Source organism: Charadrius vociferus, unplaced genomic scaffold (genome assembly GCF_000708025.1).
Source record: "Charadrius vociferus isolate BGI_N301 unplaced genomic scaffold, ASM70802v2 scaffold370, whole genome shotgun sequence".
In the NCBI taxonomy this organism is placed as follows: Eukaryota; Metazoa; Chordata; class Aves; order Charadriiformes; family Charadriidae; genus Charadrius; species Charadrius vociferus.
The window spans coordinates 1472688-1487064 of NW_009646744.1; the positions used below are offsets into that span (position 1 = coordinate 1472688).

Sequence of the window (14377 nt, forward strand, 5' to 3'; positions counted from 1 at the left end):
GCTGGGCTGGGGCACGGTCGCTTGCTGTGTCATAGTAGTGCAAAACATGCTTTTGGCCAGACAGGAATAATTTTATTTCAAGCTACAAAGAATGTCTGTATAACCTGGAAACAAGGAAGAAAGAGGATGTGTAAATAAAGACTATGTTTGGAGCTGTCTGGCTTTGTGATGTTTGGTGTTTCTAGCCAGTAATCACCTCTGTTCCTCAGAGTAAGTACTGAAGGCAGGGTTTCCCCAGAAGACGTTTTTGTAACAAAACCTCTTGCCCTTTAATTTTCTAGGTGCTTTGTGAGGGCGAAGCTGAGCTGAAAGGCCACCACAGCCATCTTTACCAGGGTGATACTTCAGCTTTCTGGCATTTAGGACCTAGGAAGTAATCCCACAGGTATGTTGTAAATATAGATAGCAACCAATAACTGCCAGTTTTATTTTACAGGCAGAAAATTATTCTACAGTTGTAAATTGGCATTGCTGTGACCCTAACAGACAAGAATTTTGCTTCTTGCTTATGCTATAATTTCTTAAGATTTTTTTTTTTAATGTAGCTCTTCCCAGTGCAGAAGTACGAGCCCAGATTATGATTATGTATTTCAAAGACAGTAACAGCAGAGGGAGCATGATTTAACATTTAGTATAAGAAGTTTTTCATTCTAGGTTTAAGTCAGGAATCCAGCCTGTTTATAATTTCCATGCTGTGCATATTGGCAAACTTCCAAAGAAGCAAGCTGTAAACACAGATATTTTTCCTATGACTAGTTCTGATTTTTGTGTATGGTTTTGTATATGTCTGATAAATGAGAATGGGGAGTATGGTAGGGGGCACGTTCTAGGGTGATTTTAGAATAGAGTCAACCCACACACCTCTGAGATAATGTCTGATTTTAATTAAATTGCTGATACTAATTGAAAGAAACAATTTGCTGATGGTACACTGTTTTTCTATGCAACCCCCATCCTTTCTGAACAGGAAGATATTTTTTTTAATGCTGCACAGCATATGGAAGGTTATGTTAAGTATCATGATGTACTAAAATTATGGGCTTTGCACAGTAAAATGCGGTCTAAATTCTAATGCTGAGAAATAAGCTCTAGTGGGAAAAGAGCGTGCAGTCTGGCTGTCCTGTCTTCACTAACAGTGTGGGGTTTGACTGTAGTCCATTTCATACGGGATGAGCTTGCAGGTGCTGCAAGGTACGATGCAGGCAGATTTGCTGTGCCTTAGATTAGCATGAATTTTCTTGCCTGCTGGAGTACAGAAGAAATATTCTTTACTATGGTTTAAAAAGCAACTGTTGGGAGCTAATCAAGATGCTGATAGTTTCTAAGTTTGTTATAATGAAGGACAGCAAGCCATTCCGTGTTACCAGAAATGCATGCAGTTTTGCATGAATGTACTGTATCCTTGTTAATGCGTGCAACCGAACAGCTTTTCCTCCTTTTCTTTTGGCTTGCCTCAAAAAATACAAGGCGATCGCGTTGTATTATTTGCTAGGCAATTATAATTGTTTTCAGATGCACATTAAACCCTTTGGCAAGAAAGGTAGTGACGTTGGCATAAGCTGCTTTGAGCAGTAAATCCAACGTGTACTGGAGGAAGGAGCTGGGAAGCAGTTGTTTGATGATGGAGAGAACTCGCTTGCGAGAAGGCACCTGATATTGAAAGGGCGCAAAGCCTTTCTGGTCTCCCTGAGTATGGCTGAGAGCTAGCTGTTTGTAGCGAGGTAACTAACTGCATGCTGTGCTGGCAGCGTCGTGAATCCTGACATGAGCTTCAAGATATGACAGTGCGGTCTGGGTGGGGCGCTGACAGGCGTTTAAATCCAAAGTTCTTTTGGTCAGAGGAGCGGTTGAATGCTGGAGCCACTGAGTTCCTGTGAATAATGAGCTTTGGCCTGGCATTACTTGTTTCAAAGTCTTCGGCCAATGGTGATGGTGCACTTTCTTAGGATAAAATGAATATGTTTCCTTAATATTTAATAATTTTAAAATAGTTTTATAGCAGCTGTAATGTGCCAGGCATCTCCTGGTTAATGTGTCAGGCCAATCTGCAAGACTTGAAATACTGCTATAAGCTGGATGGTTTTTATGGCTGCCTTTCTTATAAAGGTATGGAGAGAAGCTCTTCCTTGGCAACATCCTGAAAATCTGTTTACAATTCAGCCCATCTTTTGGCTCTAAAGTATGTAAGCAATCTTGCAGGTTTTTTTGTAGTATTTTCCACTTAAATATAATTAGCTTTGTCTACAGCCATCAATACTGACAGCAAGTTCTTACCTACTTTTGAAGCGCCATTGTTTGTGGAGGGGAAAGGGGATGAAGCCAGCTGCGTGGTCAGTTCAGTACTTCTTGCTGTGTCTGCAAGCAGTAAGACAGTGGGTGAAAGACGCTGGCATTTGGAGAAGCCCCAGACAAACCTGTCTCATCCAAGAGTCCAACCTCAAATTGCTGTTTGAGGATGGACTGTTCTTCAGAGCCTGCAGAGCCTGGCATGTGGGCCTCAACTGTGTATGTGCCAAGAACCCATCTGTGGCCTGAGGTGGCTTTGAAGTAGTGATTTGCTTGGAAGATTTCACCGTGATATTTTAAATTTAGATACAGTGGAAGCAGCTATTTTGGCAGTGATTTTCCAGGTGTCTTTAATAGTGTAGGCAAGCACAGAAGAGGAGACAGGCTGTAACCCGTATTTGTGACATCAACTTGTAAGCTGTTGCATTGTGATGGTTCAGAAAAACAATATATTAAGCAGATTTTGACAGTATATAGTTATGATACTTTGTCTCACAAACTTTATTCCCCTGTAGCAAAGTGTGGGTCTGTAAGAATGGAACCAAACTAGTGAACGGTAGTCTGCCTTAATTGCTTGGAAGAAACCATTGCTGTATGCTCTGGGGAAAAAAACAAACAAACAAGAAAAAAACAAGAAAAAAAACAAACAAAAAACTTGGCAGAAATAGAAAACTAGATCTGTTAGGACTAATTAAAATTTGTCATGAAGGAGAATGTCTGATGACCTAAGATATTGACAGATCAGTGATCTGTGTTCAGTATTGGTAATGTTCTGAAGTGGTGAGTTGTCAGTCTGCTGACCAGTGACGGTTTGTAATTTCATATGGATCAATGAAGTATTGCACACTCAGTGCTCTCTTTTCACTTTTTACTTATCTGTTATACCTATTTTAGCTGTTACCCAGCTGTATTGCTGTCTTGAATGTGAACCATCTGGGAGTGACTGTGAGGTAATGTCATCTGAGTTTTGTGGATTGGAGACTGAAATACAGACTTAGAAAGAAAAGCATTCACAGGGGCTGAAATTAACCCTGTGAATCTCCCTCCTACACACCCCTAGTCTTTGGAATGAGAGGGGACTTTCCTGGTAGCAGTTTGGAGCAGCTAAAACACACCCCAGTTCCATGCTTCCCCTGGAGAAGCCCAGTAGCAAAGGAAGTGCATCACGTCTAAGTGGCGGAGTGGAAGAATACTGTGGGGTTTTTTTTCTGGAGTTCATGTGATCAAAATGAGAGTCCACAATACAGCAAGAGACACATTCTGGCCTGATTTGCCATAATAAGCAACAGTAAGGGGTATGACTTCTATTCTTTAAAGTACACAGACTGGTCTTATGTCGCTTCCACTTAGTTTAATTCTTCTGCATGAGAAGTCTGTGCAAATTTGGAGCCCGGATGAAGGACTCGCTTTTGTTAGTCCCTGGTTTTAGTTAGGCTGTCAGGCAACTGGGGGGTTTCTTCTGACTTTTTTTCTTCCAAGGACACCCTTATCTGGGAATGAAAAGTGATATCAGGAGCGAATGATCAGCCATGAGATAGGTAATTGAAGATGCAAGTTGCACTATCCTGTGTGCTATTATGATTACACTTTAAAAAAGCTGCAGAATGCAAATCGATTCTCTGTATACACCATTGTGCCAACTGAATGGTACTCACTGAGGCTCTTCTGTGGGGTGAAGGAGGAGAGAGGGGTTCATGTTTTTAGGGCCTCTAGATTCAGCATATGTGGGTAGATGTGCTGTCCCCTGCCCAAAGAAGGCTCTGTGAGGATCATGCTCTTGTTCTGTGGTGTACAAAGGAGACTGCTGCCTATCAGTTTGATCAGAAGTGGGAGCCCTAAAGGGACTAGATGAGCAATAAGTATTTGTTCCTTCTTCTGACCTGAAAAAAGTCCTTCCTTTGGCTTGTGTGGGAGCTAGCTTGAATCCCCCATGACTAGATATGAAATTCAGAGTGGGTGAGAAACTGGTAACCCTGGTAGATCTGCAAGTAACTTTTATAAGTCAGGTTTTTGCTTTTATATCTTCTTGATTGAGAATTTTTAGAAAGCTTATTTAACAAAGAATTAAGTCTAGCTTGTGGAGAAAAATTCCACCCTGGTCTATTTTGTCTAGAAGAACCTTTTCTCCTTCTGCCAGTGCTCTCTGAAGTCTGACAGCACTCTTTCCAGTGGGAGCAATGATTCACTGAGGTCTTACACTCCTTTAGGAGTGTTTATACAATATCCATTTGGTTGGCTGGCTGGGCACATTTAAGGGAAGGAAAGGAGCAAAGCATTAAGTATCTGTTACTGTGTATGGAGAAGTTTTAGCTCTATCGGCATTGCTGGAGCAGCTTCTTGCTACAGTGAGAACAGTCCCTCAGGTAAGGCAGTTGTGTAAGTTCCTTACCTGTGAGGAACATGTGGCCTTAGGGTCTCTCTGGTGGCAGGACTCGATGCAGCCTGAGGAGCCAGGACAGCACGCTTGTTCTTCTGGGTTGTCTTGTAGCCCTGGCTGAGGGCAGCGTGAACTGCCTGCTCGGTTCCTGCTTGAGGGGCTCTTGTAGCCCAAGGCTGAACTGAGCCCTGTGGCTCTGCTCAAGCCTTCTCAGTCTGTTGCAGAAGAATGTTGTTATTCTCACTTAAATAAAAGGAGATCCTAAACTCACCTGTCCGGCATGATGTCTTCATCATTTGAAGATGCTGTAGGAAAAAAAGGCAAGAACGTAGGCAGTATTTGTCCTACAGAGACTTCTTATCTGGCACTTGTGTGCGACTAAGTTCTTCCATTCTCTGTTTGAATAAAACTCATTATAAACATTTGTCTCAATTTAGTTATTGAGGTAGGAGGTGCTAATGTCCCTTCTGCCTCTCTTACCCTCCTTGTTAGCAGATGGTTTAGCTGTGGTGGGGTGGGCATGCATACGTGTGTGTACGCACACACGCGTGTGCTGTCCAAGAATGTGGTTATAACATTATGCTCAGCCTCCTGTAAGTCATTATTTGTGCTGGTTTGCCAAGTAACAGCTGTGAAAAGAACGTGTACAAACAATTTGAAAACCCTGCAGCCAGGTGTCCTGCTTGTTCAAGCAAGAGCTGACTTCTGTTTACTGAGGTTTCTGTTTATTGACTCAAGTAAATCTGAGTAGGATGGCAAAGCTGTTAAAGATCTGCTATAAAGACAAGCTGCTAGCTGTAGTAAGTGTTCTTCTTGGCAGATATCCTCAGCCATGAGAGAACATGGTGGGGAGGTGCAGGGCGGAGAATGTAGAGTTGTGTTGTTTTAACTGGAAAATTCCCTTGTAATTGTTTTGCCAGGCTTTGTGTAGTGCATCCAAAAAACCACTCTGTGAAACGACGACAGACTATGCAGATGGACAGTTGTGGCTTAATATATCCAAATTAATGTACTTACCAAGTGCTCTTGACTTGCTGTGCTTTCTGCTACATCATTTATTGTGGCTTTTAGTATTGGCAGACCTCTGCATGGTACTATTCATTCAGCTTTACTCAATTCTCAGATTACCCATGTACTAGTTCTGAACTAACTTAAACAAGCAGTTTGGGAATATGCGGTTTTGCAGGGGGGTGAGAAGCAGAAGAGGGAAAGGAGAAGACTTATTATGACACTGTGAGACATTTTCCTGCTTACTCATGCTTGCAAACTGTTGTGGTAAATGTTTCTGATTCCTCATGTAGTCTTTTAAAGTAATCAAAAGAATAATTTAAAGACAATCATCTTGCCATATGATAATACATAGCGGAGAACAGAGCTATTTCTAATGTTCTCATTAATGGTATCAACCCTGATGGTGTGTTTGGTGTCTGTGTCCGTGACACTGGTGAACTCAACTGAGGGTGAGGGCTTCCATCATGCTGTGGGCTTGAAAAACCCAGCAGGAAGGGGTGGTATCCACCTTTTACCTTCCGTCTCCTGTTGTGCAGGCGGATATGTGGAGCCCAAGGGAACAATGAACTAGAGTTGTTCCAGAATTATCTTATTTTAATACGTTCCCACTTGTTGCATTTATTGAAATTTTAGGATATTCTGTGTATTTTCCCTTCTCTTCTCCCCTCCATCCCTCTTTCTCATCAGATGCAAGTGATTCCATTTTGCCCCAAATAGCTGCATGTTGTTTACTGTATTTGGAGCAAGAGCAGGTTGCAAGAAGTCACCTGCAGCCACCAGTTTACCCAGGTACAATGGGTAGGAAAAAAGAATAATTGCTTCTTGGATTAAGTTGAACAGTTGTCGCCTTCCTTTTGAGAATGTGCATGGGTGTTACGAGAGCTGAGCGTTTGCTGAGCAGCGGGGCTCCTACGTGAGGGCTGGCTGTGGTGGCTGTTCCTGCTCGGTGCTCAGGCAGCTCTGGAGCGAGCTGTGGGCTGATCCAAGCGCAGTGCAGACTCTTCATAAATTCCCTGGAAGAGGCAGTCCTGGCCATCAGATCTACCAAGAGAATTACAGCTCCCAGGAGGCTCTTCTGTATGGACCTGGCATCCCTTACATCACTTGTCTACTACCAAGTCTGCCTGTCTGCGCAGACTGGCTTTCCCTTCCATCCCCTCGCTGGGCTGTGTCTTAGAAAAAATAATAGTCTGCTTTCAGTCTCCCTCTCGAGGCGCTGGGTTTCTGAGCTGGCACAGCCTTTGAAATACAGAAGTCATAAGGGTTATGCCCAGAGGCCAATATGCCGGGATGATGCATCTTGAATAAGCAGAGTTGGAAATTTCACTTTCAACTTTTCCAACCATCGCTGCCACTTCCACGCTTCTAAATGCTGTATTCCTCTATTTGGCTTTCTCGCTATTTGTCTTTCTAGACAGCTTTTATATAACTGAGTTTCACAGCATGCTCCAAGTCTGACCATTTAATTTAGACTTTTATTATTATTGGAATATAATACAACTTTGTATACTCTCCTATTTTCCAGCTGTAATTATGCATGATGTGGAAGGCATTGAACTGCCCTTGCAGAAAATCTCGTTCTCACTGCCTGTCGACAAATATATTAATATATTGCTTCCATTGCTTCTGTCATGTGGGCCTTCTGTGGACTGCAGTGTCTTCCATGCAATTCCCAAAGAGTATACCAGATAGCATTTGAGGCTCCTGTGGTTAAAGAAGACTTTTTTTCAAGCTTTACTGGTTAGAATTCAGTCTTTCAAGGATGTAAATCATTTTCATGAGGGTGAAATGACTGAAGATGAAGATTAATGCCTTGAATTTTTCCTTACAAATAAGCTAATCACTTTTACTCTCCCTTTTCCTTTTAATTCGTTCCAGGTTTGAGCTATCTAGAAGATGAAGCCCTGGCTGCAGTTGGTGTTCTTTACCTGTATTTTCTTGATCTGGCGCACAGAAGCGGAGTTCTTCACCTCCATAGGTGTGGAAAGAGCTAATGCATGATGTTGTGATGTAGTTAATGTGATTGCCAAAACTGTTAAAGTTTACAGTTGAAGCATATGGCTTCTCTGGGGACTGTCAGTAAAATAAGACAGTTCCTCTGTTTTATCAAGAACTGTGCACCTGTTGTTGTCTTGAACACAGCACAAACCTTATGCTAAGAAGCTTAGTCCTGAATTTATGATTTATGAAGAGAATTTAAGTGATAAATATGTGAAATATTTTCCTTCACAGAACCTGAAATCTCCTGTCTTCTCAAAAAGCTGGAGTTAGGTGTCGAAGGAAAAATTAATATCCCCCTTACCTCATGTGTATTTTGTAAGACCTGAGTAAATCCTGAAGAATTCATATTGTTATAAATCTGAAAATAGATTGATTTTTTTATGACAATTTAGTTTTTGTGTTCTAATAGCTGTGATACAACCATGTATGATTGTGGTACAGCCTAAAAATAAGCACAAACTGAGTTTTCTGCCGTGACTTGGCCTACTGTTTTCCTGTGGAACAGCGTGGGGAATTTGCCCCCATAAGGATAATAGAGGTTGATTAACTACAGCTGGCTGTTCTCCAGAATATGCTTTGAGCCCAGTGGAGCTGTGTTTCTGAATGGTAAAACTCAGAACTCCCGGTGGTTTATTTTGCACCACTGTGTGGAACCGCTCAGCCAGAGCAAGGCGCAGCGGTGTTTCCCTACCAACCTCCAGCACGTGCCCCCGAGATGGCTAAACAGCATTTAACTACATGTGCTTTATTCGGTTCTCTCTTTTCCTAAATTAAGTAGCTTTTTGTAGAAATTTACTGTGAAGGATAGCCTTTTCTTTCCACTTACCTATTCCTGAACCTTTCCTAACTTTGCAAATAGCACAGCCTGCTGACTTCCATCTGCTTAATCATGCCTCATTAATAATTACTTTGGAATGCTGAAACTAAAGCTGTGGCCGCATGTATAAATCTCATCCGGTCTTTCAGTGTTTGGCCTTTGAAAAGCAAGGTTTGTCATAGCAATTAGGATTGATGTGCTAGCAATTTCCACTAATGCTAATCAGGAGAGAGTGTGTGTGTCAGTCCTATAAACATTAGTCTGAAATTCCGCTGTACTTAATGTTAGGTTGTGTTTCCACAGTTACCCGTATTGAAAAGCTGTAATTCTAAGTGATGCCAATAGTTAGGCTAATAATTTATTAGCGTGACCTAATCTGTGTCCATATGTAGAACAGATGCTTTGGCAGCTACTTGGATCTTTTGTTGCTTTGACTCAATAGCTGTATTAATGTCAAACCTTTCTTTTCATTGTCTTGCATACAACTGTAAAACTAAAAGTAATTCAGAGGCAGTGGAAGGGTCACAGTAAAGCTACATGAGCCATTGAAGCTGGGATTTTAAAAGCCCCTTGAAGCATTTGAATGCCAGACCTATATGTATAATGGCTTTTGTGGTTTACAGGCATTGAAGTGCACACCCTTAATTTGTCTGTTCTTTGTGGTGGTTTTAATTGCCCTAGAGCATCGAAGGTCTGTCTTCTGTGCTGTTGGAAATTGTTACTTTTTTAGGTCTGATTAACGTTTGCTCATACTCTGTTTTTAGGTCAAATGACAGACCTGATTTATGCGGAGAAAGACTTGGTACAGTCTTTAAAGGAATATATCCGAGCAGAAGAGAACAAGCTCTCTCAGATTAAAAGGTAGGGGGAGAGGTTTCTATAATGAAGGGTGACAAAATGGCTCATCTGTGTTCAGTTACACCACACCCCTTTGTCACCGCTTTTTGCTGCTAGATCTTATTAGTGTGTCCTCAGTAGGTAATAGCAGTCAGACCATAGGTACTAACTTGGTTGTAATTTATTCCCATAAACCTGCAGAGAGGGGGCCTGCTTCAGCTATTGTTCAGACTTCGCTTGTTTAGAAACTGTTGTCTCTGGGCTCTTCCCACTTTTCCCTGTCCGTGTACCATCACAGTGCTCCTGTGGAGAAGACACTGCTCATGTCAGAGGAGCCTTATCCCTGTGAGTTAAGTGCCTCTGGGTGCCGGTGCTCTGTGTTACCTGTTGTTTTGCGGCATCAGCACTTCTTACAACAGCAAAGTGTGCCAGCTGCATTGTTTAGTGGAGCACACACCGAATCCCCGGCTTTCTTCCCATGTTGGCTTTGCTCTTAGGGATGGCTCTCTGGCCTTGTTCTCTTCAGTCACCTGTCTGGCTACGGAACATCTCGGACGTTACCGTTCACTTAGATCCCTTGAAAAGCTCTTGCTGACAACCGATATTTTCTGTGTCCCTTAGGCAGACTGTTAATACTTATCTAGCTGAAAGTAATGTCTGATAGGGCGTGACACTAGAATAGTCTAAATGAGGTCCAGATTCAGAAGAGCAGAGTGCCTCTAATTGGAGCCATGCTTTCCAAAGAATTTCTAAACACCAGGCTGTATGTGGCAGTTTGATCTCCCTTTGAGGGTGCAGAGTGGGGACAGGGCTATGGAGTAAGTGAAATGATATGAATTCCTTGTCACTCGTATACACAACTGTTTGTCTCTTGAAAAGCTGCCCTTTTAACGAAAAGTGATCTCCTCTTCAAGTATTGTTAAAGAAAACGTCAGTTAGATCTAGGTACAAACCGGTCTTTTTTTTTTTTTTTGAAAAAAAGTCTTTTTTTATGGCCTGACATATGCAAGTGCTTTTTTAATGTGTTAAATTTTCAGTTCACCTGTATTTGTAAGCAAGAGTATTCGACCACTGTGTCAGTATTTGAGCCCTCACACCCTGCTAGTGTATGAGGCATGTGCTTTGTAACAGGTGCTAAATGTCATCGTTTGAATATGGTAACACTTTTCAGTATTTTGTCTCTTAGTTCCAGGGACGTGTTTATGATTCAGAAGCACATTGTGATGTGAATAAAGAGACTAGAACTTGACAATATTTACTACTTTGCAACAAAATGTTAGACATAGTGAAAGTCTAAATTAAAAAAGAAGGTATAGGTGAGACTGGTCTTAATACATGGTGTTAATCTGATATCTCTACAAAAGATCTCTGAAAAAAAACATCTTGAGTTCTGTTGCAACTTCATAGCATAGAAGAAGCAGCCAGGTAGTCTGACAATATTTACCTGCGCTTATGTAAAATTGTTTGCAACCGTAGTTCATTCACGGCTTACTGAGCCTGAGATTACAGGCTCTCAGGGGATTTCTTAAGTTCTGTTACACTCTTAACTCAGCAGAGTGTTTTCTTCCTATTGAGTACTGAAAGAGGAGCACACAGCTGTGCCAGATGTTTGTGTTAAGGGATAACAAGAAGGGCAACAGAAGAAATGCTCACTTAAGTATCAGCAATGTAGTTGGCAATTCGAATGTACCATAACACAGAGGGTGAAGTTTCCCACTACTGCTTTGAAGCTGACCAAGAGTGCAATCTGGGTGACTGACAGCACTGCCACTGTCTGAGGGTTCCCAGTCTGAAAATCAAAGCTTAAGGTCTCGTTTCCATAAAGCTAAAAAGCTCTTGGGGTTTTATTTATGCTTGTATTTTTACTCAGATAAGTGACACTCGCAGTGATTGTGTGCTCTATCTCGTTATTTTCGGAAGTGCAGCATGCTGAAAATTGATGGCTAAGACTCATTGTAAGTGAGATGCACGCCCACTGTAGTAAGGTTTAAAGTAGTAAGCAGGGAAACAAATTTCTTTTAAAAGAAAGACTATTGTAATTTAAAAAAAAAACACAGTTGTACTTCACTTTATCCTTGTTAAGTTAAAAGCTTGAAAGCTGGTTATGATGGTGAAAGCAGCAATAAATTGATTCTAGCTGTGTAATTAGGATGACTTGAGAAGGAAGGCATGTACTCATAAATTGTTCTCAGACTGAGGACTACACTTCTCGTTCCAGCTGGGCTGAAAAAATGGAGGTACTGACTAGTAAATCGACCTCTGATCCAGAAGGGTATCTGGCACATCCTGTGAATGCATATAAACTGGTGAAGCGTTTAAACACTGACTGGCTGGAATTGGAAAACCTGGTTCTTCAGGATACAACAAATGGTAAGGAGTGACAGGGGAGAAGCTATCAGTAGGAGGGAGCTTTACAACACAGTTGTTTATCCTCCTTGTATTCTGCAAAGCTGCAGATTCAGCTGTGGTTTAAATATTATTGCCAAGCTTGTTTGAAACTTAAACTAATGACTGGCCTCTTGTTTACTCGTTACCCAAGTGAGTGAAACTTGCTACTGAACCACATCTGTCAAGACTCCAACTGTTATCTGTTCTAGGCCTGTTGCGTTTTGTTTGGCTTGTGCTGTTTGGGGCAAAGGGGAGAATGGGATATACCAAAGCGGTCAGCTGTGGTGGCAACTGTTGTTTTACGCTTAGTCTTAAGCTTTATCTTCCTCTTACATAAAAACTTACTCATCTGCTTTCCCAGTCTCCCGCTTCCTTTGGTGACCATTGTTTTTTGACCACGTTGATCAGTAGATTAGATAGAAGAATCAGAATACGAGACCTGTACTGAATTGGTGAAGGAATTCATATCAATCCCAGCATTAACAGTTGGCAGATGTTGTACTCAATCTGTCGATAGCAGGATAATATACAATTGCTGTCTGTAAACCTGTCCTTCTAAATAAATGTTCCCAGTACTAATCTTTGCTTTTGCATCATATTGTCAAAGTGTCTGCCTGAATTTGCTTCCATAGCTTGCTTTTTTTTTTTAAGTGCAGGTTTATTTTTACTGGACTCCTTGAAAGTAAGGGAGAAGAGGCTATGTTTTTCAGGCAGAACACTGCATGTTTTCCGTTTCTACTTTGCATTTGCTAAAATTTAGGTACTTTGAAGTTTTTTCCAGCCAAGATTTTTATTGCCTTTTGGAATAGTCATCCTAGATGGAAATAAAATACTCAGTTCTATTGAGTACTTCTGTCATTAATTCTTTTTTCTAAAGGCTTCCTTTCCCAGTTTTACTTGCTACATGACTGGAAATGGCTGGGTGGTTTTCCTTCAGTTGATTGTCCCTGCATCTGCCCAACCAACCTGCTATACAGCCTTGATATATTTATGCAGTGCATTTAATTTTATTTCTAAATGTCACCTGTCTTTACGTGTCAGGTTTAAAAGCTTCTTACTGAGTAAGGCTCTACCCCTACTTAGGGGATCGTGGATCGGGGTCTCTGTTCCTTGAGCTGAGACATGGAAAGCTCTCGTGGCTTTACAGGTTGGAGTACAGAGTCCGAGATCATTGTCTGGTACTATGATCCGTGGTTGTCTCTGTGCATATTTTGCAAGAGCACTGATGAAAGCTATCAAGTTTTTGTGCTAGGAGACATTATAGGAGAATGAAGATTATTAGATTCACATCGTACTTTAGTAATTGTGTGGCACAAGAAAATGGGGGTGTTTAGTTATTTATGCTTTGTCTCTTGCTCGTGAGCTGTATTTCCTAAAATGAGACAGAAAACAATGTTTTTGTAACTTGAGAGCCTAATAGGAGGCTTTAAACCTGGATTATTTGAGTCTCAATTCCCAAAACAAAGCAGATGTTTCCTCTTCTGTGTTAATCTGGTACTGATATTTATTCAGACTCTGGAAGTAACATCTTTCCCTTTTACTGCAAAGGCTTTATTGCAAATCTTACAATTCAGCGTCAGTTTTTTCCAACTGAAGAAGATGAGACTGGAGCTGCAAAGGCTCTGATGCGCCTACAGGACACATACAAACTGGATCCTGAAACTCTCTCAAGAGGGAACTTACCAGGTAAGTGCACAAAGGTCTCCTCTACTTTAAAAGGAAGTGGTAACATCCTTAAACTCTCTTCAAAAGTCCTTTTTCAGTAGTGAGGAAGAACCATGGTGCTGAAAGTCCGCGCAGATTAGATGCTTGAGGGCGTATCTGCTTCAGCACTTTGAGAACAGCCTTGAGGTGATTCCCACCTGAGCCAAGGTGCCACAGTCTGCAGTGACCAGCTCAAGTAGTGGTTTTTTTAATTAGAGTTACTTTAAAAGACAATGCTGATTTTTTTTTTTTTTTATGATCGCTATACCAAACAACAAAGGACAACATACTTTCTTGTGGTGGTTACTGTGTAAGCAAATACTATGGGTACTTCCTGTCCCCAGTACCTTATGAACCGAGGGAAGGAGCTGCTCCATAATTCATTGCTCTGATGGCTCTGGCAAAGCTTGGCTCTCTTTTTGTTTGCTGTGGTTTTCCAGTGAGGCTTTGGTTGAATCTCTTTGCTCCTATTCTTTCTGTGAAATGGGGACTAACAGTTTTTGCCACAGAGAAATGTTTTGGAAAGTACATAGATATATCGGGGTGCTTCAGTGGTTTGGCAGCTGAATCCTGATAAGTGTTTGTTGCTGCTGCTTATGAGAGACTTACTGAAACAGGTTATGGTTGTGAGCAACACACTACTGGTGAACTGAGTAGGCTTCATGAGAGTGTGGGTAGATGAGCTGACAAAACAGGCTTAGTTATTATATGCAGGTTATTAATAATGAACTTAAAATGAAGTCTTATCTGTGCATCTGCTGAGCTGGAGCAACCAGAAATCAGGGCACAGTTACAGTCAAATGTGTACCCAGTTTGTCTAAATAGCAATCAACTTGCTTATGCACAAATATACACCTCCAGTAAAGAGCAAACAAGCTAGCTCTGCATATAGTCAGGCTTCTCTGATCATCTAACACTGTTAATTTTTAGGTTCAGTAAAATCTGTTAAGCTGTTA

General features: G+C 41.4%; 1 protein-coding gene across 1 annotated transcript in view; it reads left to right on the top strand.

Annotated features, from left to right (window-relative positions):
* Window positions 1-236: 236 nt before the first annotated feature.
* P4HA2 (prolyl 4-hydroxylase, alpha polypeptide II) overlaps window positions 237-14377 on the top strand; it is a 30579-nt gene continuing 16438 nt past the window's right edge. The window contains exons 1-5 of the mRNA XM_009890768.1: window positions 237-385; window positions 7560-7652; window positions 9257-9353; window positions 11548-11699; window positions 13266-13403. Of these exons, the coding sequence (XP_009889070.1) occupies window positions 7571-7652; window positions 9257-9353; window positions 11548-11699; window positions 13266-13403 (469 nt within the window). The 5' untranslated portion in view covers window positions 237-385; window positions 7560-7570. The remainder of the gene's footprint in view (window positions 386-7559; window positions 7653-9256; window positions 9354-11547; window positions 11700-13265; window positions 13404-14377) is intronic.